At 46.7% G+C, this 27,300-nt stretch overlaps 2 protein-coding genes across 12 annotated transcripts in view; one reads left to right on the forward strand and one right to left on the reverse strand.

Moving 5' to 3' along the window:
* Positions 1 to 10,822, forward strand: part of Usp47 (ubiquitin specific peptidase 47) — an 83,271-nt gene extending 72,449 nt beyond the window's left edge. For all 10 annotated transcript variants that reach the window (XM_087559253.1, XM_087559272.1, NM_001107542.2 and 7 more), the window contains 8 exon segments: positions 2,758 to 2,933; positions 3,257 to 3,337; positions 4,695 to 4,810; positions 5,095 to 5,213; positions 6,584 to 6,714; positions 8,203 to 8,250; positions 8,341 to 8,471; positions 9,405 to 10,822. In XM_087559253.1, the coding sequence (XP_087415379.1) occupies positions 2,758 to 2,933; positions 3,257 to 3,337; positions 4,695 to 4,810; positions 5,095 to 5,213; positions 6,584 to 6,714; positions 8,203 to 8,250; positions 8,341 to 8,471; positions 9,405 to 9,579 (977 nt within the window). In that variant the 3' untranslated portion in view covers positions 9,580 to 10,822.
* A 2,935-nt stretch (positions 10,823 to 13,757) lies between these two features.
* The window catches only part of Dkk3 (dickkopf WNT signaling pathway inhibitor 3), a 42,308-nt gene continuing 28,765 nt past the window's right edge, over positions 13,758 to 27,300 (reverse strand). Inside the window, 4 exon segments of one of the 2 annotated variants that reach the window (NM_138519.2) lie at positions 13,758 to 17,801; positions 18,634 to 18,790; positions 19,676 to 19,820; positions 20,906 to 20,998. In NM_138519.2, coding sequence (NP_612528.2) covers positions 17,585 to 17,801; positions 18,634 to 18,790; positions 19,676 to 19,820; positions 20,906 to 20,998 — 612 coding nt within the window. In that variant the 3' untranslated portion in view covers positions 13,758 to 17,584. 2 annotated transcript variants of the gene reach the window in all.

Here is a 27,300-nt window from a genome sequence, read left to right on the forward strand (position 1 = left end):
ATGGCGAACGGAAAGAACCAGTTCGTACAGGTTGCCCTCTGACCTCCACGTACACTTTATGTCCCCTTATACATAGAGAGAGAAGTCAGTACATGGGAAAGTGTTTTCTGAAAAGAAAGAAAAGACAGTCTCAAAATGAAAAGTCTTGTTTTTTAAATGAAAATAATGAGTAATAGAAGTGCATAGATTTTTAACTAATGAGCTATAACTAACACCAGAATCCTTTAACATCCATATTATTTGTCTTATAGAAACTCAAGTGTAAAAATGTAGACTACTAGACAGAATGGTGACAGAAGGGTGTTGTACTAGTACTTAAGTATCCATCCAGGGGCCCCCGCAAGAAATGCATTAGCTTGCGTGAGTGAATTCATATAGTCCTCTCAGCAGCTGTGTGAAACCTGTTTCCTCTGGTGAAATACCTAGTTCAAATAGGTTCGATTGTATGGTGTCATATTCCTACTAAGTTATACTCCTAGGATTCCACTCTGGTATTCTGATTGTAAGCCACCATCTACTTACCACTGTCAGTTTGGACTACTCACAGTGATATATAGTGGTCAGGTCTAGCTCACCAAGAATTCCACATCCCAAGAATGTCCTGCGTAACATTGTCAGCTGATCTAGGGAATGACTGAACTACATTTAAGGTGCTGATCCTTAAGCCACCTTCAGGAATTACTTAAGGGAGTAATTATTTTAATTACCTCTCTGTTAAAAACAAAACAAAACCACCAAAACCGATGTCCTAGTGTAACTTTGCCCTGGTATGACATTGTTGCAGTCTGTAGAACTTAGATATGAACAAGGAAGGCAAATCAATGTAGTGCACATGCTTTGAAGTATTTTCCTATAATTTAGGTATCCTAAAAATACTTGAAGTTGTTTTGAGGAGACTGAATCTGTCTTTTCTCTTGTAAGCCTTCTTTCTTTGGTTTAATAAGCAGAAAGAGGTGTGTGTGACGGTCATCTCTGAAACAGTTTCATCACGACAGTGAGGGAGTCTTTGCTGAAACCATAAGCGCAGAGACGTCAGGCTACAGAAAGGAACCAGGTCACCGACACTAAGCCTGCAGACCACCTAGTGCTTAGCTCCAGACTAAATTGGATCAGTAACCAACAGCTGAGTCTCCTGGGAGCTAGAAAGGAACCAAATGGTATTCAAGTCTTTGTTGACTCCTAGGATCCTATGAGAGAACTGAGGCTCAGATTGGATCCTTTTATACAAGCCCTCAACCACTTTCCATTACACCCCTCCTTCAGAATCTTCAATGTCTTTGTGAACAGTGCAAATGTAAATTTGTTTCCCATGTGATTAACAATTGGGGACATCCCTTAACACCTAGAGTTCTAGGCAGTTGAAAAAATAAAACAAAACTGCGCTCAAATGTTGCATAGTAAGACCAAACTCATCACTGTCCATATTTTCTCCTAGTTTATACTCCTTACATGCGCTGATACCTGTTTTATGACCAGGAAAGTAGTCAATGAAGATTAATTTACCTGAAAAAAAATTCAGAATGTTTCATCCAGCCAGTTCCGCTGGCCTGATAATGTAAGCCAGTGTGTTTATGGCCTTTTGTAAAGTTGAAAGGAAGCCTACAAACCAGGGAGCCTTAGTGTTGTTGAAGGACAGCCTGTCAACAAGACTGCTTTTGGGTTTGTTACCTTATTACAAGAGAAAAAGACAGAGAAGTTAGGCCTGCAACCACGTGTGCCAAACCGTGAAGACCAGAATAGCTAGATGCATTCATACAAGGCACAGAGGGCTGAAGGACATAGGTATCAGGAAGAAATATAGAAAATAACTTATTGGCCAGACATGGTGGCACACACCTTTAATCTCAACATTGAACCAGAGCTCTTGAATTCCAGATCAGCCAGGGCTACATAACCGTGTATCAAAAAAAAAAAAAAAAGTTTACAAGAGATAATCCTATTAGAATGCCAAGAAAGTTTCAGTTTAAGCCTGGAAGAGGTGAGAACAATGCATTATTTACACACAGTCGTGCTGCAGCTCAACCACATTATAAATATGCACCTCAGTGTGCTAGTCCAAAGATTTTTTCCTAGTAGAAATCTCAGACTTATTCCAGACAATATTGCTAACAGATTTTGACACAGCTGCTATAGATCTGACTATAGATCTGTGCTAAAAGCTTTCTAAATGTGTGGGCTCATTGAATTCACACAGCACTGTGCTACTGTGCTTTCATGCAAAATGGGGATGGAAGCCAGTGGTTCCCTGCTACCTGTGGCTAGTGAGCAGAGGGTCAGAACTGGTACTGTGTGAAAGTGGAAACGTTTGTGCTTTAAGAGTCACCCTAGAGCAGTAGTTCTCAACCTGTGGGGACAGTCAAATGAACCATCCAAAAGTTGCCCAAGACCATCAGAAAATATAATCTCCATTATGATCTGTAACAGCAGCAAAATGACAGTTATGAAGTAGCAATGTCATAATTTGATGGTTGGGGGTCACCACAACATGAGGAACTGTATCAAAGGGTCACAGCTTTGGGAATTTCGAGAACCCCTACACTAGAAGTTTGCTAGATTACACCTGTCAAGTCCTCGGCTTGCACCTGGGTTGTTTATATTTTGTTTTGCTGTTTTATTCCGTGTTATTACCTAAAAATCTAGTCAAAAGAAGAGAGTCTTTTTCCTGCTGACAGTATAAGAAATGTGGTCTGTTTTACTTAACACTCAAGGGGCTGCTTTCACATTTTTGTTCCTGTTTTGTTTGGTTTTTATACTTAGGGTTGATGGTGCATGTTGATAAGAGAATCACCCTGGCAGCTTTCAAACAGCATTTAGAGCCTTTTGTTGGAGTCCTCTCCTCTCACTTCAAGGTTTTTCGAGTGTACACCAGCAATCAAGAGTTTGAGACCGTCCGGTTGAATGAGACCCTTTCATCATTTTCAGATGACAATAAGGTTGATTGCAATAACCCTTGTAGAATTGGTCCATCTAAGAATGGGTTTGAGAGCACCTTAGAGTCCTCTCAGTAACACGTAGGAAAGCCCCCAGGATGGGAGGCTGGCAGCTACTGGGTGTTTACATTGTCTTTTGCTTGTTCATCCAACAGGCATGGTTAAATGTGAACTGTGTGTCAGCTGTAGTTATAGTGCTGTGGAGTCAGGGGTGAAGGCGCACCTGCTCTCCGGGAGCCCAGGAGATAGAGGATGGGGAAACAGCAGAGTGAGCCTAGGTTGTTCTGCTGAGGCAGTTCATCTCAAAGAATATTCTTGATTTATAGATCACAATCCGACTGGGGAGAGCACTGAAGAAGGGAGAGTACAGAGTTAAAGTGTGCCAGCTCTTAGTCAATGAGCAAGAGGTGAGTGACATAGAAGGGAACCAACACCACCTAAGGGTAGAGATGGCTTCTAGTCGTTTATCTCTTCTACAGTACTCACTTCTGCTAGGATAGTACAAAAGTAGCCTGTGTCTCAATGTCTTAGGTAGGGCTTCTATTGTTGCAACAAACACCATGACCAAAAAGCAAGTTGGAGAGGAAAGGGTTTATTTGGCTTAATTACCCTTCCATATTGCTGTTCTTTATCAAAGGAAGTCAGGACAGGAACTCAAACAGGGCAGGAACCTGGAGGCAGGAGCTAATACAGAAGCCATGGAGGAGTGCTACTTACTGGCTTGCAGCTAGATCTCATGGAGGCATTTCCTTGACTGAGGCTCCCTCTCTGATGACTCTAGCTTGTATAAAGTTGACACGAAACCAGCCAGTATACCCAATGAGGTCATATTTACAAAGCAGGCAACCATGAATTAGCCCTGTGATGTGTTGTCACACTGCTGGAGTAAGGGTTTATCTGCATTGAAAAGGAAATGCATGGTTGCTTTCTGGGGAAGGATGACACTGTACTAGAAGGCAGTAGTGGCTGGCCTATGTGAGTGCCTTCTGTGTCCAAGGTCATTATGGGTTTAGAGGCATCACTGGTATGTTCTGTTACATTGCTTCCTGCAAAAACTCAGCTGAACCCCATCAGTTATCTCTCTGGTCTAAGTCCTGTTTAGTATTCCCAATCTGTAGATGAAGAGCCAACACAGAGAAGTTAAGTAACCTGCTCAAGCTCACACAGTTCAAATGCTGGATAAAGGCTCTGAGCAGGCTTCTTTAGGAAGTAATCAGAATATTTCAGTTCATCTCATGCTTAAGAGTTGGACCCAAAGGATAAGAAATATTTCCGAGATACTCGTATATTCTATATAGAGAGCTAGACAAATAGGAAAGCTCTGAACTTTTTATACAATGCCTTTATTAATTGAACAGTGTTTTATCAGTCACCTATTTTCACTCACATGCCTCCTCTGAGTCTTATTATATGTTGGGAGATTGAGTACATATTCTTTTATTGTAATCCATGGAACTGTGCCTTTTACTTTTAAAATAATCATAGTTGTATTATAAATACGAATGCATTATCCTAATTAATCATCATGATAACTCTGAAAGGAGGCTATGTCCCCAGTTTATAGATGAGGAAACTGAGGCTTAGGCCATTAAGCAAGGCTGCTCACATCCACTGAACTTATAAATTATGGGATTAATACTAGGAACAAGGAGACAGAACCTAAAACTCAGGCCCTTCCTTGTCATACTACCCAGCACAAATAATGCCTCTTCCTAACCCTTGCTTCACTGTGACACAAACTCTGATCATGTGTTTCATTCCTAGCCATGCAAGTTTCTGCTAGACGCCGTATTTGCTAAAGGCATGACTGTGCGGCAATCGAAAGAGGAGCTGATTCCTCAACTCAGGGAGCAGTGTGGCTTAGACCTCAGCATCGACAGGTAAGTGCGGCCCCAGTGCCAACCGCTCTCATGCTGCTATGCCTTTCTCCCACCGTGGAGCCAAGGATTGGGGGCATGAAGCAGCCTGCTAGACTTCTCCTTTCCCTAAGAATACAGAATGTGATGTGCTAGAGGCTGGGTTTCTGCATCACTTCCCCTAAATCTTAATGAGTAATCATTATTTTATACCTTAAACACAGTTGATTTTGGGTGTCAATTAATGTAACTTTTTTAGTTAAATACTTCAAATTATAGCAGTTGTCAGTGTATTGTTTTATCTTTAGGTTTCGTCTAAGGAAGAAAACATGGAAGAATCCTGGCACTGTTTTTTTGGATTATCATATTTATGAAGAAGATATTAATATTTCTAGCAACTGGGAAGTTTTCCTGGAAGTTCTTGATGGTATTGTCATTGTTTTATGGAGAAATATCAGTTAGAAATACCATAGAAGCCTGATCCCAAGTTGAGTTGTGACAAGTGCCTTGTACAGTGCCACAGTGTGCTATCCTGGTCAGCCTCAGGCTGTGGCTCTGGGGACTGACATGATCCTTGCCCTGTCCCTCAGACTCTTCTTTCTTTCCTTGTCCCTAGCATAGCTGTTTGCATTATATTTAGAAGATACCTTCTGTCTTTTCCCTTCTGATATTTCTTCTTTTCTCTCATTTTCTCTTACACAAAAATTGTAATTTACAGGTTAGATTTTTTTTTTATTTTTCTGGAAATTCTTTTGGTGTTTTCTGAGACATTCTTGTTATTTTCTTTATAATCGTCCCATATTTATGTTGAGAAGAATGTGCTGTTGAAAATGTGTCAAAGATGTTGAGAGGAGCTGAGTTAGTGGCCATTGACATTTCAGACACTACCAGCAAGCAGGAGAGCTCAATGGCAGAAGCTCAGTCTTCCCTGAGGTTAGAGGTCAAGGTGTTAGTGGATCTGTTTCCTTCCATCCTGGTCTCGTGGAGGAGGTGTATCTTCTGCTTGGCTTCGTCTTCATCTCCACATTGTGGTCTCCATGTAGGCTTGTTTGTACCTAAACTTGTCCACCTTTGTAAAGTCATCTTGAATTGAGGTCCACCCTAATAACCTTCTTTTAATTCGATTCCGTAACTATAAGGTTCTAATCTGAGTTACTCGAAACTTGCACTCTATGTCTTTTAGAGCAAGCATCTGGGTCCATGACAGTGACCTGGAGCAGCACTTGTGTCCAACACAATTCCCACTTTCACTTTTAGCACTAGGACCAACTATATACTCTTGAAGAAGAGTGGATGGAGGTCACATTGAAGTGAGCAGTTAGCTCTGTCTGTGTCTACAATCTAGAAAATAAGATCACGATAATTCTTAGAGAATTCAGTATTCCTTCTTACTGGCTGTTTCCAATCTAAAATAGCTAAAATTTAATAAGGTAAACTTCCAGTTACTTTACAAGTTAACTGGGAAATCTAAGAACTACTAGGGCACTAGGCAAATGCTGCATGCATTTTTGTAATTTTTCAAAGAAACTGAAGAAATAGCTCAGTGGTTAAAAGCTCCACATGCTCTTTCAGAGGACGTGAGTTTGATTCCCAGCACCCACATCAGGCAACTCAACAACCTTTTGCAATTTCAGCTTCAGTTGAATCCAATACCTTCTGGCCTCCATGAGCCCTTGCTTGCACACACACAAACACAAAAACTTTAAATTTTTTTATCTAGTTAGGAACTACAGGAAAAGTAAGATTATAAGCCCTTAGAGAAAAAAGAGTGCTTGGTATAATCCTGGATGTTCTTAGGTGTGGAGAAGATGAAGTCCATGTCACAGCTTGCCATTTTAACCAGACGGTGGAGGCCTTCGGAGATGAAGTTGGATCCCTTCCAGGAGCTTGTGTTGGAGAGCAATAGTGTTGATGAGCTTCGAGAGAAGGTAAGTTCATTTCTGAGGCAGTACATGTCTTTCTGTGTTACCTAGGAAGTAAGCACCAGCCACTAACAGCATGAGTCTTCCTTGGTCTCTGTCACACTTGGAGGGTCACTTGGAGCTCCTCCATATATTTTGAAATTACTTTGTTTCATTTGTCTAGAGAAGAACCTTCACTTTTCATTATTTTGCCAACATTGTTCTGTTTAAAATTAGCTGTATGACTAAATAAACAAAGGAAAGAGCATTGAATAGAGGCCATACTACCCTGAACATACCTTATGGCATCTGTTCACAGAAGCGAAACAGACTTCGGCATGGTTGGCTCTTAAAGGGAGTTGAATAGAGAATGAAGATGTGCTTTGCATTTTACAGCAATTAAGGTGTCTAGGGGAGGGGACTTGCCTTCCCCATCAGTGGTACTACTTCAGTGGGCATTTTTTAAAAACCTTTAATTCCCATAGTACATGCCTGAAGTTCCCACACTTTAAGAAGTAACTCAGTTGTAGTTGCCTGGCATGTGCAAGGCCCTGGGTTTAATTCCTCAAATAATTCTAAATATATTTATATATGAAATAAAGGAAAATGATACATGTGGTTTTTAAATATTTGGAGAAAAATACTTCTGACCATAGTACTAAAAACCAGAGAAAGGATACACCACATAAAGGTTCCATGTGACCCCAAGTGACAATTGTGAGCTTACAAACATAGCTAAAAGACAAGAAAGTATTTGAAATTTGTGTGGAACATGATGCCCCTGTGGTAGGGGATTTGGTTTGGCTGAGATGGGGTCTTACTCTGTAGACTAGGCTGGCCTTGAACTCAGCTGGCCTGTGTCTCTCAGCATTGCGATCAAAGGCATTTGCCACACTTACTAATGCCCCTTGTTGAAAAGCAGCCACTGTCTTACCAAAGAGAACATAAGCAGCTTAATCTTAAGGTGGGCAAAGGACGTAAGCAGGCAATTGGTAGAAGAAAAACAAAAGCAAAGAATGGCCTCCTTTTGAACTCTTCACTGGGTGAGGATTTAGAAAATCAAAAACTTAGAAAATTGACTTGTCCAGCTTTGGGGACGATGGGCAAGACTGTACCGCTGTGGTCAGTTCTCAGAGTGACAGGTGTTGTCTAGCTGCTGTCAGCTTCTCAGGGGAGCAGAAGTGCGCACTCTGCAGTGGGATCCCCGAGGTTACTCTGGACTCTGTTTCCACATTGGCCCTGTGCAGTGAGTGTCGAGATGGCTCAGAGTAGAATGTTGTGCTATTAGAAATGTGTGGTGTGGTGAGTGTAGAGGTGAGTCTGGAAGGAGTGTGCTGCCATTTCTAGGGGCATGTGTTTAAAAGGTGGGCAGAGAAGTGGATTGTACTGTCTGCTTCTAATTTTTGAATATGAAATACATTACTTTCAGATCCTCATTTTGTTTCAGAAGAAAAGGAAAATAACTTCTTTGAGAAAATTATTTTTAAATAACTTATATGTGACTTTTTTTCCTAGCTGAGTGAAATCAGTGGGATTCCTTTGGAAGACATTGAATTTGCCAAGGTAAAGCCTCAGAATGTTTGCACCCCGGGGCTGCTGTACTGCAGGTGTGGTTCAAGGTGTGATTCACGCAGTCACTCTTTCTCTCCTCAGGGTAGGGGAACCTTCCCCTGTGATATTTCTGTCCTTGATATTCATCAAGATTTGGACTGGAACCCTAAAGTCTCTACCTTGAATGTGTGGCCTCTTTATATCTGTGATGATGGTGCCGTCATATTTTATAGGTAAGGTACAGTGCTTTTGTTGCTGCTAGTGCTGATGTATTTGTGGTGTTGTATCTTTACAGTGCCGTTGATACAATAGCACCGAGCAGTAGAAATACAGTGAGTGATAGACGTCAGCTTGAAGTACCTTAGTTAAATCAGGAAAAAAACATCATGTGCTGCCACACGACAGAGAAGTAAGGCAAGACCAGGGCTCAGAGCCAGTGTAGCAAAGCCTAGGCTGCATGAGACCCTATTTAAACCACCCCCTCCCCATCCAAAGAAGGAAGTCGTGAGGGAAGACAGACAAGATGACCTAGCAGGTAAAGGCACTTGCCGTCCTAGAACTCAGTGGTGAAAGGAGAGAACCAACCCCCCAAATTGTCCTCTGACCTTCATATACATGCCATAACACATATGTACCCATTCACAATAACACATAACAAATAAATATGAAAAAGAAACCAATGAAATTTATTGTAATTGCAAGAAATTCTTTTAATCCAGTGCATACAAAATGTTAGTACAGCATGCCACTGACATCATTATGGGGTAGCTTTCATCCCTTCACTTATAGATATCTAAAAGATGCTGTGTATCATTCCCACCATGGCTCCATGTGGACAAGACACACTTCAGATGCTCTCTAGCTACTATGTTGGACAGCACACATACAAAGGAAAATAGCTTTTGAATGGTAACAGTGCTGTCTTTGCTAAGAATCCAGGCTATTTCCTGGAGCTATTGTCTATTGTAAGTAGATTGTATACGTCTGATAATAACATGAGTTGATTCTGTGCCATTTTAAGAAATGAATTCTGTGCACATGTGATTCCCATTAGCAACCTTGTGCATCCTGGTGTGTCAGAGCGAGAGGGAGAGCGCCAGAGTATTGAGATGTAAGTGAACAGGGCAGGGGCCAGCGGGACTGATGCATTTGTGTGTTACTTACAGGGATAGAACAGAAGAAGTAATGGAATTGACAGATGAGCAAAGGAATGAACTGATGAAAAAGGAAAGCAGCCGACTGCAGAAGACGGGACATCGTGTGACATACTCCCCTCGCAAAGAGAAAGCACTCAAGATCTACCTGGATGGGGCGCCAAATAAAGACGTAGCTCAAGACTGACCGCCAGTGCAGCCTTTCCCCTGAGGGCTCTTTAAGTAGATGGTTCACTACTGCTGGGTAGTGCCATTTTGGCCGGACATGGTTTGGTAACCCCATGACACCAGCACTGATTGGACCGCCCTTCACCAATCAGAAGCTCAGTGCCCAGTGGGCCACTGTCTTGACTTGGAATCATGTTGTGCACTATGGTCAGATGTACTGTAAAGCCAAGGATGTGCAAGAGAAACAAGCAAAGCCTGCTACTATGAAGGGAGGGGGACAAGTAGATTCATTGATTGCGGACAAATGTGCACATAGCCGCTAGTAAAACTAGCCTCAAACAGGATGCTCATAGCTTAATAATAAAAGCTGTGCAAAGGCCATGAATGAATGAATCTTCTGTTTATTTCATTGATACACACATTACCTCATTGACAGTTCTGAAGCAAATGCAACTGTGTTGACTTTTGAAAAGCAGCAAAGAGGAGTGGAAGGAGTTGTTAGAACCAGCGTAGCCCACAGAGGAATTAGGAAGGTGTGTTATTTTGTTTGACTTTTTGCAAAGTATTAAGAACCTTAGGGAGACAGCCCAACATCTGTGTCCTTGGGCCATGCCCAGTAGTTGTGCTCAGCTGCTACAGGTTTGTGACTAGAACCAACTGTAAGCTGTGGATATAGAGAATGTCTCCTTCCTTCACTCGGCGTGTAAATACAGCGGCCCTGTTGAGTTCTCCCGGCTGCAGCTCTGCTGTCTGCCAAGGCTCTTTGCCTCTCATCCGTCATGCACATTGTGTACCCTGAAGCCTAGCAGTCCGTCTGTGTACTCCTCATTGAACGCCATAGGATGTATTTGCTTGTTAATGAGGGTTCTCTGTTCAGTAGCTTCAAGATCTTTTCTCTGTACATTTATTTTCAAAGAATTGCTTCAAGTTTGAGTCTTCTAGAATGCCTGTAAAGTCCCGTTTTAATTTTTAAGAGTCAGTTTGTAGTTCTGTAGTTTAACTTGGGGAACCATCTGCCCATCGTATGGAATAGTTTCTCGGGGGCCTTGGTGCAGACCTGGTGCCACATGATTCATCGCAGAGTGCGCTGGAGTCAGCAGGCTGCTTCTGCTCTGCCAAGTACAGTGTCAAAGAGTAGAATTCCAAATAAACTTTGAAATACTATCTAATTTATAAAAGTCAATAAAAGGTTTTGGTAAAATTTTTTCATGCAAGATGCTGTTTACAACACTGAACATGCCAATAAAACATTTGTTCATGTTGCTGTGTTATCTTAGTCATTAACCGGGGACCACAGTGGGTCTGGGCGCAGAGTCAGTGTCTCATTCTGTACTTATAGTGAGGGTCTCAGATAAAAGATGTATTCAACTCCCTGACTATTCAGAATCAGATTTCTACCCTTTTCCCCCTTAAGAAATACTTAATGAGAATATTAGCAGATGTTGACTCTGGCTTGAGTATAACTAACAATTCTGCCTTTAAAGTCTCTTGGATCTGGTCCCCGCTTTCTTGGGACCTGGGCATCGATCTGCTCCCCAGGACTGGCTTCCTGGCAAGCAAAAGAAGCCAGCTTGCCAGCAGAGTGGACTTGGTGGCCTTGGATCTGGTCTAGCATAGTGCCTCTCCGTGACTGGCACAATTCTTCCCATTTGTCTGCCCTTTCTTGTGCCTTCTGTTCTGGGTCTGATGCTGCTGTGTGAGTCATTGTAGGCATATTGCACATGTAAGGAATAGAGACTGCTTCGTAGAAAGAAGTGCTCACTTCTCAGTGCATGGCAGTGAGTGAAAGCAAGGAACAAGGGCCTTTTCAAGTGAAGTCAGAAGTAGGAGGCTACTGCAGTTCAGCCCCTCTGAGCTTCAGAGAATTAACAGAGTCGGAAGCCTGTTGTAGCCTGTCTCCTGAGCCTGAGGCGGGGCCACGCGTGTTGAGTTGTGACCCTTCTCTAGGGATCACAGAAGTCTTGAAGGGCTTTTATGCAGGGCACATGAATTTGTGTCAGCCAGGTGCAGACTTTTAGAACCACATGGCTGTATTTCTGAGGCCCTGGCTAAGGTAAAGGGTGTTCTAGTCAAGGATCCACAGCTCTGATTTCACAGCTATGTGCTGAAGATCCGCTTATCAAACCAAGGGGGAAAAATTTATTTATATATATATATATATGTGTATATATATATATATATATATATATATATATATATATATATATATATATGGTAGTAATTGTGACAGTGTGAGGGAGCCTATACTAGAGTGTTAATGCCTTGTAATGAAAAGTGTGATACAATTAGGAAGATGGATGATCCCTGGCTAGAGTGTAAACAAGAGCTACTGGTTGGTTGCCAGTCTTGCTGTGGCGTATAGTGGCACACCCATGGTATCCTGATGATCTGAGCCACTTGGGAGTCCAGCATCACAGCAGTATAGTGGCGTATAAATCCATATTCCAGAAGGCAGTAAGATTCTCCCTGCTGGGTTGTTCTAGGATGTCCTTGGTAGTAGTTGGGTATTGTCATTCTCCCTCTGGATCCCACCTCTGCTCAGCAACAAAGACCTCACAATTCCTGAACCTATGACTTGTAAATTATAGTCTGTCCAGTAATGTGGATCCTTATTCCATCCAAACAGTGGATGGAATGGTTTGGTTTTTTAAAACAAAACCGTACTTTGGTCACTAATAGTCCTTTTTAAATGTCATGAATCCTGGAATCAAATGCAAAATGGTATGCCTGCCATTTTCTAGGAGGCTAGTAGGTGGCCTGTGTCCAGCGTGTAGCTCAAAAGAGGCGCTCGGACACCTCTCCTGAGTGTTCGTGGAATTTGAAGATGCCCTGTCAGCGCAGCCAATGTAGAAGGAGTCACCACTCCTAGGTCTGTTTTTTTCACAAGTCGGCTTTTGGAAACTACCAAACCCACAGTTATTTAGAGAATGCAGGGATCGGCCTGGCCAAAGTGGGAAGGCAAAGGAGAGCTGAGCGGTGCATTGCCCCCGTCACCCACCACCTCTAACCATCCCAGAGAGATTGACCAGGACAGGCTGGAACTGGGAATTGACTGGTGCGCCTCGCCCCCAAATTACTGGAGGATAGCACCCCTTTCTGCTGCCACCTTCCCCCATCCTGTAAGCACACTTACAATATTGAAAAATCTCACACAGCTCAGATAGCCTGCTTGCTCCAGTTTATGGGAATACAAGAAATGGTGGTTTTCCTAGAAACTAGACTACCCTATTGATTGACCCCACCAAAAAGCCTGTTTTCAGTGCAGGCTGTAACTTGTATTGCTTTGAAGTTTTGCAACAGTGATCTTAAGTTTGTATCGTTCAAGCTAGTGTGCTTCCTCTGCACACACTGTGGTCCTAAAGCTGCCCGATGCAGGCTGTAGGGAAGAGAGGTAGGGAAGAGAGATATGGTCACCTACCTCTGTCTGCTCTTCCTGTACCACTGCTGAGGCAGATGGAAAAGAAAAGACTGTTCAACAACAGCTATCTGCAATGAGGTCACCGTCCCTCTTAGAGACTCAATGGTAGATGTCCATAGGTCCCATCAACAAAAGCACAACTATTTGAAGCTGACCTCATCTTTGCCTCCACACTGTGCACTAGGTGCACACATTCATGTGAACACCTGCATGCACACCAGACAGTATATGCCCAGGGATGTCGGGGCCCAAAACAGGATACTGGGAACCCTGTGCAGCACAGAGGCTGAAGATGTGATATCAGTCAAGGACCTCAGGGTAAAGATCATCCTATTCATGTGGACTCCATCTACTTACATAAGCCCTTGAGAGTGGAGAACTTTTAACTGCAGAAAGCCTGAGGAGTCATTGCCACTGGGTTTGAAAAATAGGAGCTCTTGTAGTGTGGCTGTGAAATGCCACCTGTATGTGTTACTGTTCAATTACTCTAATAAAACACCAGAACCAAAGGCAACTTAAGAGTTTATTTTGACTTACAGTTTCAGAGCCCGTGTTGGCAGAGTGACAGGATAGCAAAGCAGGAAGATGTGCAGCAGACAGAGTAACATCAGATAAAACAACCTCAACGCCTGCCCCCAGCGACATACTTCTTACAAGGCTGCACTGCCTAAACCTCCCCAAACATTCAGGTGGGGACCATGTGTTCAAAGGTCTAAGACTGTAGAGGACAGTTCTCATTCAAACAACCACCACCCATTTGTTTTCGAACACTTGGTTCTCAGCTTGCAGCACTGCCTTGGGAAGTTGTAGAGCCTTGCTGGCACAGGTGGGTCACTGGAGGGGCCTTGCAATCTACACCACTTCCCATTGACTCTGCTTCCCCATAGGAAAGTCCTGTGGGCAGTCACCTCCACTCCTGCAAAAATGCCTGCAAACATCGTGGGCAATTCCTCCAAATTCTAAACCTTCCCTAAGTCACTCTTGCCAGGTACTAACAGCCATAAAAATAAGAAAAGTCATGCGTGGACTGTGAGTCCAGGAATGCCTGCCAGCTTAAAGACTAACAGAAGCTAAGAAGTGAGTGTTTTCAGAAGGCCCCGGAGGATGGCAGCCTGGTAGCTCCCAGCTCCCCCAGGGGCGGGTGAAGCCAAATGCCACATCTTAAGTGCCTGTCCTGGAAGATGGAAAGGTGGGAACTCTTCCATTTTCCTTGTCAGGGAAAGGGGAAGATCCCTTCTTGGCAGTCTGGTCCTTTGCTGGGATCACTGAGGAGCCAAACCTTCAGCTGCTGCTACCACTTCCCTGGCAGGAACGGGATCCAAGGAAGGAGCAGGCATGGAGTTGAGAGCCACAGTCTCTCCAACTCTTCCCATGGTTCCTTAACAATGGCGAGGCATCTCAGCTGAGCATTCAGGCCTCTCCTGGGTCCTTAGGATTTGGGAGTTAGCACTAGGAAGGAGACTCTGGTTTTCCCTCATTCACGACTCACTCTGACTCTTGAGACAGGGCCTGATACATGACAGTCACCGGACAGGGTTGTTCATTATTTGTTTTTTTTTTTTGGGAGGGGGGGAGGAGTTGCTTCAGTTTTGCTTTCGTTTTCAAAACTATTTCCAGCCTCATCTAAGCATTTCCTCAAGCTTCCAGTCACCCTATCCTTTGAGAATCCTATCTATTTCCCCTTCGAGTCCCCCTTCTGACTTCCTGGTAAGTATGTCATCTTTCAGGCCATTTCCTGGCCAGCCTTTCAAGCAAAGTACTCTCTGCTGGGGCTCCTCCACACTCCATGCTGGCTTGACTGTGTCAGTCACTGCTTGGTGTAGCTGTGTCCTGCTTTCTACTGTGATGATTTCAAAACTGGAACTCTCATCTGGGAACCTTCAGGGCACATCACGACCCCTGGCTCTGAGGAAGCCCTCGGCACCTAGCTGTCAGGTGATTCAGGAGATGAGTGACCCTGGTAAGTTTTGACACTGAATACAGGACGCCCCCTAGATGTACCCTAGATGCCATGTCATCTGACTGTGACCTCAATCCACCCTTTTGAAGCCACATTTCCTCATCTGTTAGTATCTTGTAGAATTAATTCAGAGACATAATGAATCAAGACCCTGCTGCCCTGCTGACCTAAATACACAGTGACCTCATTAATCTACTCTTTAAAGAGCTTAATGTGTCACAATTCTGTTGCAAGCTGGATAAAATATCCCCCTGCAAAACCTACTTGTCCCCATGCCAATATTGAGAGGCTACAACAATCTTTATCAACCTGAGACTATTTTTTTAAATGTTATTCAGTTATTCTGAATCTTAACATTTATCTGTAAAACCCAAGGATTTCAGCATAGCAGACAGAATACAGCAAATCCTAACCAGCACAGGTTTTAGTGACAAATGGACCCATACCACAGACACAGGTGACTTCATCAAGTACATTTATTGTCTTTCTAAATGTTTACATCTCTTTTCTGTGATATCTTCGGATGAGAAGTAAAGGCTTTTAAGAGGGACTCGGTGCTATGTGGCAGAGTTAGTGCGTCACGCTTATATGTCTTGGAACCGGATGGAGTTGACTCACTTAGGGGCACACCTCTGCACATATCTATTAGGCCAGAAGTTTCCAGAGGGTTCTGAGGAAAGAAAACTCACCCTTATTGTGGGTGGCACCTCCCCAAGGGTTGGGGTCCCAGAATAAATGAAAAGGGAAAGAGGGAGAAAGCTGAGTCCTACATTGCTTCCTTTGCTTCCCGATCCCCTATACTGCGGGATGGAGCCCCACACTCTAACGCCATACCCTCCCTGCCATCAAGGACTCCCTGCTTGAACCAGGAGCCCAAATAAACCCTCCTCCCTCAGGTTGCTTCTTGTTGGGTGTTTGATTGTAGCACCCAGAAGAGTAACTAAACCCAAGGCTGTAGAGTGGTCTTTACGGGGTGGGTCCTTGTGAGAGTGCCCAGACCCCTGGACAAGACTGCACATTGCCCTCTCTCTTAGCCAGAAAGGGAGCAGCTTGACTCTACCACATGCCCCTGCCGTGTTGTGCTGCCTCTCTATAGTTTCAACGCAATAGGATCATGACAGAAACATGAAATGCTGAACCCAATTAACCCTTTTTAAAAAATGCATAAGTTAATCACCTCAGCTGTTTTGCTACAGTAACGATGCTAGCACAGCCCCAGGACTGCATTTGCTCAGAGAGCCTCCAAGAGAAGACTCATATATTCCATTTGTTCTTTTGGGAGACGGTAAAGTATTTTCTCTCTTAAAACTAATTCCCATCCAGACAAGGATAGGAGTTCCAACATATTCAGACTCTAAATGAGGTGAGCTGCAGATGCCTGGAAAATCTGCTTCTATGGAATTTTAATTTTTGGTCCCTTTATACTACAGATTATTTTATTTTATTTTACATGAAGAGGGTTTATATTTATTGAAAATCAAAAAGTCCAAGAATTACCAAAGAGTAGCCAAAGTGATTTCTGAATAATCTTTGAGAGCAACACATTTGTGTACACATAATTTAAACCTCAGGGGAAAAAGCATGCTTATACAACTGTGTGCAACTTTAAATTTTAATAACTCTGGATAAATACAGAATGGAAATAGTTCCTGGCACCTGAAACTGTCATCTGAGACCTGACAGCCAGCCCAGCCTTCTGTCTGGATGTCACAGCTGTATTTTACACAGCCTGGCTTGGTTTTGATTTCTCTGTGTGATTGAGAAAGACCTTCCATTATTGCTAAGCAACTTTGCAAGTTTCATTCACAATCCTGGCCCTACAATTACCCAAGCATATTTCTTGCAAATTAATGTACACTGACTTTCGGAGGTATTGACGCATATGGTGGAGGACAATGCCCACCACACTGCTACTAACAGGGGGACATGCAAACTACCCTGACCTTGGTTCCAGGCATGCCTTGGAGGAGTAAAAAAAAATAAAAACAAAAGGGTTTTACTCCCCTCCTTTTGAAAGTACTGTTGGTGGTACCAAGGCTGGTGTGGGGTTGAGTGAGAGAACATGGGGCTTGGAGAGAAACCCACTCCTATCCCCTTCTAGGCTGTGGTGATCAGGAAGGAACATGGCTATGAAAGGCTGTGTTGACAGTGAGGTAGGAGCTAAAACACTGGGGGACTGGGGGATGAATGTGTGGAAGGCCACAAGAGCAGCATAGCTCCTGTGTAGTCACTTCCTCAGCCCATGGGAGGGGCACAAGACAAAAACAACGGCTACATTTTGCCAGGTCCACGTTTGCAAGGCAGGCACTGTCCTCCCTGTATCCCCCAAACCTATCATGGGCAGACTTACCCCCTTTCCCATCCTCTCCCTTCAAACAAATCTTCAATCCATGAAGAACAAACAAGGCAGCATGTCTAGCAACAATGTGGGGCAGCTCACCGCTCCCCTTACCTGCCACGCCTGTCTTTCTTTCCTAAGCCAGAGAAGTGGGGCAGCTGGAAGAAATGCACTGCACTGTACCTTGTCAAGCCAGAGGAAAAGCTACTGGGAAGGAGCTGTGGCCATTCCACACCTGGGGACACTCCTGGGAAAATAAATTAGCCATTCCTATTGCACATCTACCAGCAACTCAGCTGGGTCTAGGTCTAAATCTTCTCTCCACCTAGTGAATCCACAGGGGTGGCCTCCTCAAATGCCATCTCCTGGGCCAGGCTCCGCTCCAGGTCTTCCAGCTCCTGACGCACCTCCCCTATGAAGCCAACATCTTCGTAGTCATCCAGGGCCTCCCTGGGCAGCTGGCTCTCCTCATTGTGGTCATGGCTGCCAACGAAGGCTGGCTTGCACATGTATACCAGACTGTGGCTGGGGAAGAGAATGGAAGTTTAGTCAAGGTTCTCTCCATTACCCTGGAGAGCAGGCTTGGAGCATGTCAACTGCATGTGAGGCCTTGGGCCATACTCTCTGTGGGCCTTCAGGCCTCACTAACTCACTACTTTTTGTTAGGGTGCTTCCCGTCAACTTCTTACTAAAGAGTCAGCTGGGAGAAGCCCTTAAGGGACAATCCTAGGCCTGCTTTTCTCTGTGACTATTGGTTTGACTGCCTGGGAGCAGACCCTGATGATGGAAGTTCACTGTCACACAGAGTCCCCTAAGCCCTCTGCCCACTTGAATTCCAAGGGGAAGCACATTGTAACCCCACAGCTGCCGCACACATGGTGACCCTGGGCCTCTGTGAAAAAGAGAGGGAATTTTGCCTGTCTCCCCCATGAGCCTGGATTCTGGTAGACCAGAAGGCTGAATAGAGGTTGTGGCAGGGCAGAAAGATGTAGAGAGCAGTTCCTCCAGCCCCATGGCTTCAGTTTTCTAAGCTTCTAAGACTACAGGTGCCTTCCACATTGGTGGTCCTCCCCTCCTGCCTGTCAGTCTCCTTCCCAACTGTGATGGGATGGTCTGGGCTCATTCCTTCCACACCCTCCCGCTAGGGCACCTACTTGGGAAGCTTCAATCATCCTCTAACAGAGCCCCAACCTATGGATCTGATGCTGACTGGATCCCTTTATCCTAATGGCCTAGGGACATCTCCAGCCACACCTGCCCTACACTGAATCAATATCTCCTCCTAGCCAAACCCACTCCTGAGTCCCCCTGGATGATATTTTGGCTGCTCTCAGCCCCAGTAGGGAAGGGACCTCACCTGTGTGGCTGGCAGAGGAGGCCACTGGCACAGGGGCATCGGTCCAAAGCGCCTTCAGGCTCCAGTTCCCAGGTGATGAGGTCCAGCATCTGGCTGGTGGGGTCATGACAGAGCTCCCCCTCCACGGGCAGGGGTGTGCACACAGGGAACAGCAGGCCTGGAGCCAGCCAAGAGCCATCATGAGGACAGGCAGGGAAATGGATGCGGCCTTGCTCTCCTCCCTCAGCCCCAGGAGAGGTTAGAATTGAAGGTGTATAAAGGACAAGACCGGCAGTGTCCATTCAGGGTGGACCAACCCCTGAGGACTGGAGCAGTTATGGGGTCTGCCTGAAGAGGTCAAACCCCCAGCAGAAATGAAACGGGAACCAAGGCCCTTTAAGCAGGGACAGAGTGCCAATAAAGGCCTGAGTCAGTTAGAGGGAAGAGCTGAGCCAAGGAGTAGAGATGAAGAGGTCAGTGGATCTGGATGGACAAGGCCTTGCAAATGGGAGATTACAGGAGTCAGGGGCTGGGGGTGGGGCCTAGAGGAGCAGCCTTTAGAATGTCGTCCTCCAAGCAAACCGTTGAAGTAGTGGGTCCCTGAAGGAACCACTCCAGTGGGGCTGAGAAAGCAGAGCTGGGAGGCAGCTGAGGGCTTTCAGACACTCCTGGCAAAGGAGAGGGCCTGCACTAGCCCAGGGGGAGCGGCACTGAGGGCAGAAGCTGGGAACTGAAAGGAGAATCCACAGGAAGAACCAAGCCAATGGTGCCTTTGAGGGATGGGGGAAGGGCTCATGGACTCTACCCATCTAAGACTGCCCCTCCTGCCAGGACTCATGCATCCTAAAAGAACCTAGCTGGACTAGCCAACAATTGGGAAAAACCAACCCAGTGCTTATCTTACCACCCTACCCCAGTAAGAGGCTCTGGGGCTGGTGAAGTCAGTGAAGACCCTGCTGGGGTTAGGGAGAGGGGGTGGGGGTGCTGGATAGCACTCTGAGGCCAGCAAACCCCTTGACTGTGAGGTTGGGCCTCCCCAACAACCACTGGAGAATCCACATACCTCTTTGGAAGGCGCAGCACAGGCCAGGCTGGCAATCCCTCTGGTTGTCACAGATGGTCCCATTGCTACCTTTGGTGGCCTTTTGGGTGCAGTGACCCCAGGCACAAAGCTGGTCTCCACAGCACTCACTGTCTCGGGTGCATAGCTGCAGAAAAGTGAGACAAACACAAGAGGAGCTTACTAGCTAGAAGCCTGGATGGCCCGGCATGGTGCTCCAGCCTGCTCAGACCAATCAATGGTAATTTAACCCCATCTCAAGGAGAAGAGGCAGACTTAAGTGGAAACATAAGGAGCCAGCACGGAAATGTGGCTTTGGTACAAGATGGGTCAAACCCTGGGAAGACGGCACCTGAGAAGGTGGATGTCCAATTCTCTTCCACCCAGGTCAAGACTATACAAACAATACTGGTGGTGCCTCCATCCCACAACTGTATCCTTCACCCCTTTAACTAGCCCCAGTCAGAAGGGAAGGTGCCTCAGGCTACAGGTGAAGGCAGCAGGATTCCAACAGGCTGTTCAGCCAAGACAGAGCCAGGAAGGCTCAGGCTGGGGACAGCAGGCTGGGAACGGAACCCAGAGCCCCACCAGGAATGGCAATTAGAGAGCAACAAGGGATCTCCAGAACTGGGCCCTGTGATGTGGGAGTGGCCTGGGAGGACAACAGCAGCTGTCTCTCCACGATGGATCGAGCAAGATCACGGGACCCTTTATTTCCTGACCTTACTGTGCTATTTTACTGTTAAGAAAATGTCAAGAGTTCATGAGCTTTGTCCAAAAGGCCTGCTGAGTGGTGCGCAGGGTTTCCAATGCTTATTTATAGACACGTGGAGGAATGCCCCAGCCCCTTCCTGCCTCCTCCTTCTGCACACTTATTAATGAGATTGGTAGCTCAGGGACCTGGGGAGCAGCCCAGGAGGATAGAGGTGGCCCTTTCCCCTGCCTGGGGACTGCATGTATGCACTGCTGTGTGTGCTGCTGTCCCAGAGGAAGGGAGCAGTGCAGGGCCTCCTGTTTTCTCCTCCCTCCCCTTCTTTGCTACCTATGAGTCACAATTGTGACCAGAGATCATGGGGTAAGATGGCTGCAGGTCTGCTGAAATGACATCCTGATTACTGCAGGATTCAGTCCTCTGGGACTTCTCCCCATCACTTGCGAGCAGCCTAGCTGAGAACCCCTGGGGCTTCTAATCTTCTTTCCTGGCACAACAATGGAGTCTGCTGGTATCTTTACCATCTGCTGGTCCCGGCACGGCTGGCAGGTATACTTGAAGCTGGAGAACTGGCAGTACCTGGTGGGTCCGCAGTCCTCATCAATGATACATTCCTGGGAGGGCGGAGAGGAGGGCAACTTTGTCATTAAAGAGGAGGGGTAGATCTGTGTTGCCCTAGAAGGGCAGAATCCAGGTTAATCCCACTCTTGAGTGAAGCACCAGCCCAGAAGTGTCCGCCATCTCTAGCCAACCCAGAACCCAGCAGGCTGGAGCTTTTCGCCTATCCCTTCCCTGCAGTCCACATGGGGGACTAGCTTCTCAACACTCCCAGGAGCTCTCAGCCTCCCACATCCATCACACAATTGCCATCTGTGTTCAGTGTCCCCCCACACACCCAGGGCAGGGAGGATGGGTTCTCAAAGTTGTTCATACATAGAACAGATGGTTTTAATAAAAGGTGCTAATGCATTCCAGGCCCTATGTGACTGCACTGGAAGGGCTGGAGGCCAGGCCTGGCAGTCCCTGATGCCTAGGAAGATACCAGAGACCATCTCCCTTGGTGCTGGCCCTAGAAGCCACAGGCCAGCCTTAAGAGGGCCCTCCACAGGTTCCTGGGTTCTAAGAAATTGCCAAGAGGCAAGGTGAGCTTTAAAGTGAAAGTCGAATGGTTGGAATCCGACCCTCCCAGCCCCAGTACTCTCCATGGCCACCAGCTCCACTCAGCTAAGAACATCTGTCCATCTGTGAGTCAGACTCATGGTTAAGCTCAGCCTCAGGAAAAGGGGGCAGGAGATGAAAAACAGGTAAGGACACCATTCATCACCCCTTCTCTGGGACAGAACCTTCTCAGCAGGTGGCAGCTTTGGGGTCACTTCTATGTTGCCAACTGGGAAATGGTGGGACAGAAAAGTCATGGAACCTCACAGGAGATATGGGTAAAGCTGGGTAGAGGGGTTCTTTCCCACCACACTCTTGAGGAGCGGCTCAGGGCTCCCAAATACTATAAATCAGAGATGAGAAGGACTCTTGGAGGCCTGTGTCCTGGAACCCTGGCAAACATTCTAGAAGGGTCTCTGTGAAGAACAGGACCTGCCTCATCCGCATCTAAGGGCATGTCCCATCCTGAGAGCCAGTGTGCAGCCATCTACCTTAAAGCATGGCGTGTCAGGCATGGAGCTCTGTGCCTGGGGCTGGTCCTTAGCTCTACTCTGTGAGTTGAGGCAACTACACCAGTGTGTACAGAGGGTATCTGGGGGATGCTCAGGCCCAGAGCATCCACAAGCTGGGCTCCAGAAAATGGGCCCTGTCTCTCTTACTGTTATCAAGTGCTACTAAGAAGTAGCTGGTGTCCTTGACCCAGGTCACACTGAGTGCCCCCTGGTCAGCCCTGTAGGTCTGAGGAAATGTGTGTTTGGTTCAGAGCAGCTGCAGGCCTAAACTGAGGGCCCACCAGGGGGAGTTTGGACTATGTTCTGCTCTCCAAGCAAGGCTCTCTAGCCAGGAAGAAAGATGGAGTCACCTACAACACCTCAACCCCTGGCCCCAGCCCTTTCTGAAGGGTAACAGTGGAGAGGCCTAAGCCAGGATGCCTGTTTGACACAGGCGTCCACTTTCACACCCCAAGCAACCTCTCGGATCACCAGCAGCTCAGAGCAGAAAATCGTCACCTGCAATGTCTGCAGACACCCCTAAAACAATCTAATGTCACTCTCCTGCACATGGCCCTGGAGTCCTGTGCATCTAGCTCAGAAGCTGCAGGTTCCTTCCCCTCACCCACCGGTGGGCTGGGCTCTGTAGGGAGCCCCGGATACAGCCCAGGTCTCAACCAGTGTGGCTGGCAAGTGCCTTTGTTCCCCAAAGTTTCTGAGCTCAGTGGCCCAGAAATGCTAGGAGAGTTACAATCTGCTTTCTACCAGGAAGAAAACAGAGGATCTCACACCAAGGAGCTGAGCCTGCATCTGCTGGACCCAGGATGCCATAGTGACAAAGAGAGGACCATGAGGATGTGAGTTGACCCTGTATTCCAGGGGGATTGCATCCAGCATGCCCCACACACATTGGCACATGGATACAGACGCCACAAATGCCCAAGTCCCTTATATAAAAGGACATAGAATTTGCATCTACCCCACACATATCCTACTACATAATGATCTTTGGGTCTGTGGGCATCATGGTTACGCTGTCTGTAATGACAAAGGGAGAAGTGTATGTTCGATCCAGATGCTATTTAAAACAGGTTGGCTGTGGGTCTGGATCCTGCGGTATTGAAGCTCTCCTTCCTGGTTCCCTATCACACCCGCCCATACACAGGCAGCTTGGGAGATGCAACAGGACACTCCTGAGACTTCTTCCAAAACCCAACAGCAAGGGAACAGAGTGGGAGAGGTGACATTTTGGAAGGAGAAAGAAGCAGCAGGCACAGGGACAGAGATGACTTGGTGGGGAAGGGAAATCCATATTCAACCGTGGGAGGGGACAAAGACCAAGAAGACAGTCCAACCCAGAGATTCCATCTGCTGCAAGGGCAGGTCCCACATGAGGAGGGGGACAGGTCCTCTAACCTGAGTAGAATAGAGAAGAGAGGGCTGACACGGCTGAGAAATTCAGCTTTTTGTTCTCTGATTTCCTGCATCTCTTTCCTGTGCTCAGGGATTGTACCTACATCTGAGCTCACCCTACAGCCTCCTAGGAACCCAACTGTACCCAAGCCACCACAGAGGTCAGGGTGCTGGGAGGCTCTGCTGCTTCCTGTCTACGGCCATGAAGCCTAGGTGCTTGGATCTCTCAGGGCAGAGGACCTCACTGGCTTCCTATCTCTTAGATTCTAGAACTGAAGGCAGACTGCTGCTTGCTGCTCAAAACAGAGAGAGAACTGAGGTCAGAGTCATGAGTCTTGGGTGATTCAAGTTGCCCAACAAAGACATTCAATGCTTAGCTAAACACCTGCCCCACAGAGTCTCCAGAGCCAGCTGTCTCATCACTGCCCAGAGCACTACCACAGCAAGGTAAGTGCCCACAGAATAGCACGGGCTCCTTCCAATCCCCTCAACATAGTTAAGATTCCTGTGAGCAGAAGTTCTCAGAAAACAAAACAAAACCCAAAAAAGCAAACAAATGAACAAAACAAAAGAAACAGCTACACTCCCGTGAAGAAAGTTGTACAGGATAGATTCTCTGAGCAGACTTTCAGTGACTTTGGGGAGTCAGAATGTTGCAGGTGCAGAGCCAAATTGTCCTGGGCTATTTTTAGCCCCATAGCTATCTGTTCCCACTTCTTTATTTGACCCATTTCTCTGACTGTTAGCTAAATCTTTTTGTAATGTACAAACTGACCCTTCGCCTCTATTAACCCACATTGTCATCAGGTATCAGCCAACACCTACAGCAGATATTTCCCCATTTGCAGCAACTCACCTATCTGTCATACCTCCCAATGTGTTCTTAAATACATTGCCAGTTCAGAGGTCAGTCCATTATCATCAAGGCAGGAGCATGGCAATATCCAGGCAGGCATAGTGCAGGAGGAGCTGAGAGTTCTACATCTTGTTCCAAAGGCAAACAGGAGAGGACTGACTTCCGTGTAGCTAGGAGGAGGGTCTCACTGCCCACCCCCACAGTGACACACTTCCTCCAACAAGGCCACACCTACTCCAACAAGGCCACACCTCCCAGTAGTGTCACTCTGTGGGCCAAGCATATTCAAACCACCACATAATAGTAACCTGAATCCATCTATGTTCCTGGGGCCATAGGGACTCCTATTTGGCTCACCCAAGAAAAAGCTTTACTCCCTCTGAGGTAATAGCTGCTGTTGTTTGTTTGTTTGTTTGTTTGTTTGTTTGTTTGTTTTCCTTTTGGGGATCAACATCCCCACCTCAGTTTTAACTGCTTGAAGGATCTGCCCAGGGTCACCTGGCTGGCCACAGGCTTCTCATCTCTGTGCATCTCAGCCTAGCCCCGCCCTTCAGTGCCCGCCCACCTCCTCTACCTGAGTAAGCCACAGCCCACTACATGATGACACCTGCTTTACTAGGGCTGAGGCACAAAACCAAAGCAAAGGCAGCATAGGGCTTCCAGGTTTCTGTGCAGCTGTAGCCATGTCATGTCCTGTTCCTCCCTCAGCCTGATAGCCCAGAAGCTGGTCATGGGCCACCGCCATTCCACCGAGGCCTTCTTTGTTGTCTGGAGCTATATTTAGAAAACCAGGCAGGGAGCCTGACCATGGAACTGAAAACTATGGACTGAGCCAGGGCTGCCTGGAAACAGTCCAGTGCCTTGACGTGATCCTGAAAGAGTGGGGAAAGACACAGGCATTGCTTGGCATCTCTGTTTAAGCTCACAGGTTGTCAGCAAAGAGATTCTGAGAAACTGTGGTCAAAAGCCTGGGGATGGGAGGACAGCAGTGGGGTCTCCTTGCAGTTTCCAAGTCTCCCCTGCGGGGCCAGCCGCAGGCTCCCACAGTTAGGGCTTCATTTTACAGAGGAGAAAAGTGAGCCCCGGGGTTGGGGATGGGGATTTAGCTCAGTGGTAGAGCGCTTGCCTAGGAAGCGCAAGGCCCTGGGTTCGGTCCCCAGCTTCGGGGGAAAAAAAAAGAGAAAAGAAAAGTGAGCCGCAGATCACGGTAGGAAGGAAAGCAAAGTTTGAACACAAGTCCCTCAAACCCTCAGGGGACACTCTGTCTGCTGTTTTTACTAGTCTCAGGATGCCCCATTTGGGTTGGCAAGCTGGTTCAGCCTATAAACATGCTTGCCACACAAGACTGATAACCTCAAGTTCTACTCTTAGGATCTATGAGAAGGCGGAGAGGAGGCACAGGACCACTGTGCAAAGTAGTCCTCTGATAGCCACACGTAGGCCATGACCAGTGCACCCAACAAGCATAACCAATAAATAAAATGTTAATGTGCCATCTCAGATCTGCTCTCCCTGTCCCGAATTCCTAGGTTGACATCCTAGCCACGGAATATTTCTGAGCTGTCCTACTCTGGCAATTACATCATGGCGGGCTCAATTAATTCCCACGAGACTGTGAACTGGGCTCCCTAGGAAAGACCTCACCTGTGTTAAGGATGCTGCAAGGATGACTGATTAGGACTTCCAGACGTGGGGTGCTGGAATGGTGTGTGCCTGCCGCTCCACTATCTCAGAGTGTCCTTAGCCTCCGTTAGCATCCACTCAGGGCCCACCTCTGTCTAAGCGAACATCTTTGTGATTACTGGATAAATCCTTTTTGTGTACACTAACACACGACAGCCTCTCACCTCTACCCCTCATCTCCAGAGCCCACACCTCACGGCGAGAGCACCATTGAAGTCTCAGGAAGACTCTAGCAACTGATTCACTTCAGTTTGGGCTAATGGGGCTCATTCTAGTAAATAGGTATTTTTCCTCCTGAATGACTACCAACCTAGGGCTTACACCAGGGTTCTGCCTCTCACTGCAACCCAGAGCCCTCTGTGAGCAGACAAGGAAAGGACACCAGAGAGGACAACAAAGACACAGAAATGCAGAAGGAACCCAAGACTGATCAGTTCACCAAAGACAACAAGCAGGCAACAGAGGGCAAAAAGTATAAACCAATCAACTGGTGCTGCAGGCTAGGCCTACCTCCCCTCCCCCGCCCCCACCACTCTACACCACCTGTCAATCACCTCCCACTCACAACCCTTGTACCACCTTCTCTGCTACACTGGGCAGAGAAGCCCTGTTTACATAAGGGGAAACCAAGACAGTGAGATCATCAGTCTCTTGCTAAGGTCACCAATTGAGTGGCAAGGTTGTACTTGACCCTACGCTGGGGCTTTGAGACTAGGGCAGACATAGAGGCTAAAGGACAGGCAGGAAGAAGGAGGTAACAGTGTGAGGCAGTGAGTGTTCCAGAGCTCTTTTTTTTTTTTTTTTTTTTTTTTTTTGGTTCTTTTTTTTCCGGAGCTGGGGACCGAACCCAGGGCCTTGCGCTTCCTAGGCAAGCGCTCTACCACTGAGCTAAATCCCCAACCTCTTAAGGAAGGGGTACCCTCCCTGCTGGTCAGTTCTTTTAGGCTTGATTCAAGATACCCAGGAGAAGGTTAGGAGGTTCAGTTGATCTCCATGTCAGTAAATTCTAAGGTGTGTGTGTGTGTGTGTGTGTGTGTGTGTGTGTGTGTGTGTGTGTGTGTGTGTGTGTGTGTGTGTGCATGTGCATGTGCATGTGCATATGTGTGTGCACTATGTGGGTATGCAGAGGCCTCTATGTCAGTCTCCCCCAACTGCTGAGAGTCCTTTTTTGACCTCAGAATGAAGCCAGTTCCAGGGGCCTGTAATATAAACTGCTTATCTGTCTCCAACACAGAGGGGGCTGCAGTCTTTCCTAGAGATGGGGCTGCAAGTTATCCTACCAGCTCAGTGCTTTGGGGCAACCTCACCCAGGACT

Source organism: Rattus norvegicus, chromosome 1 (assembly GCF_021556685.1).
Source record: "Rattus norvegicus strain SHRSP/BbbUtx chromosome 1, alternate assembly SHRSP_T2T, whole genome shotgun sequence".
NCBI classification, from domain to species: Eukaryota; Metazoa; Chordata; class Mammalia; order Rodentia; family Muridae; genus Rattus; species Rattus norvegicus.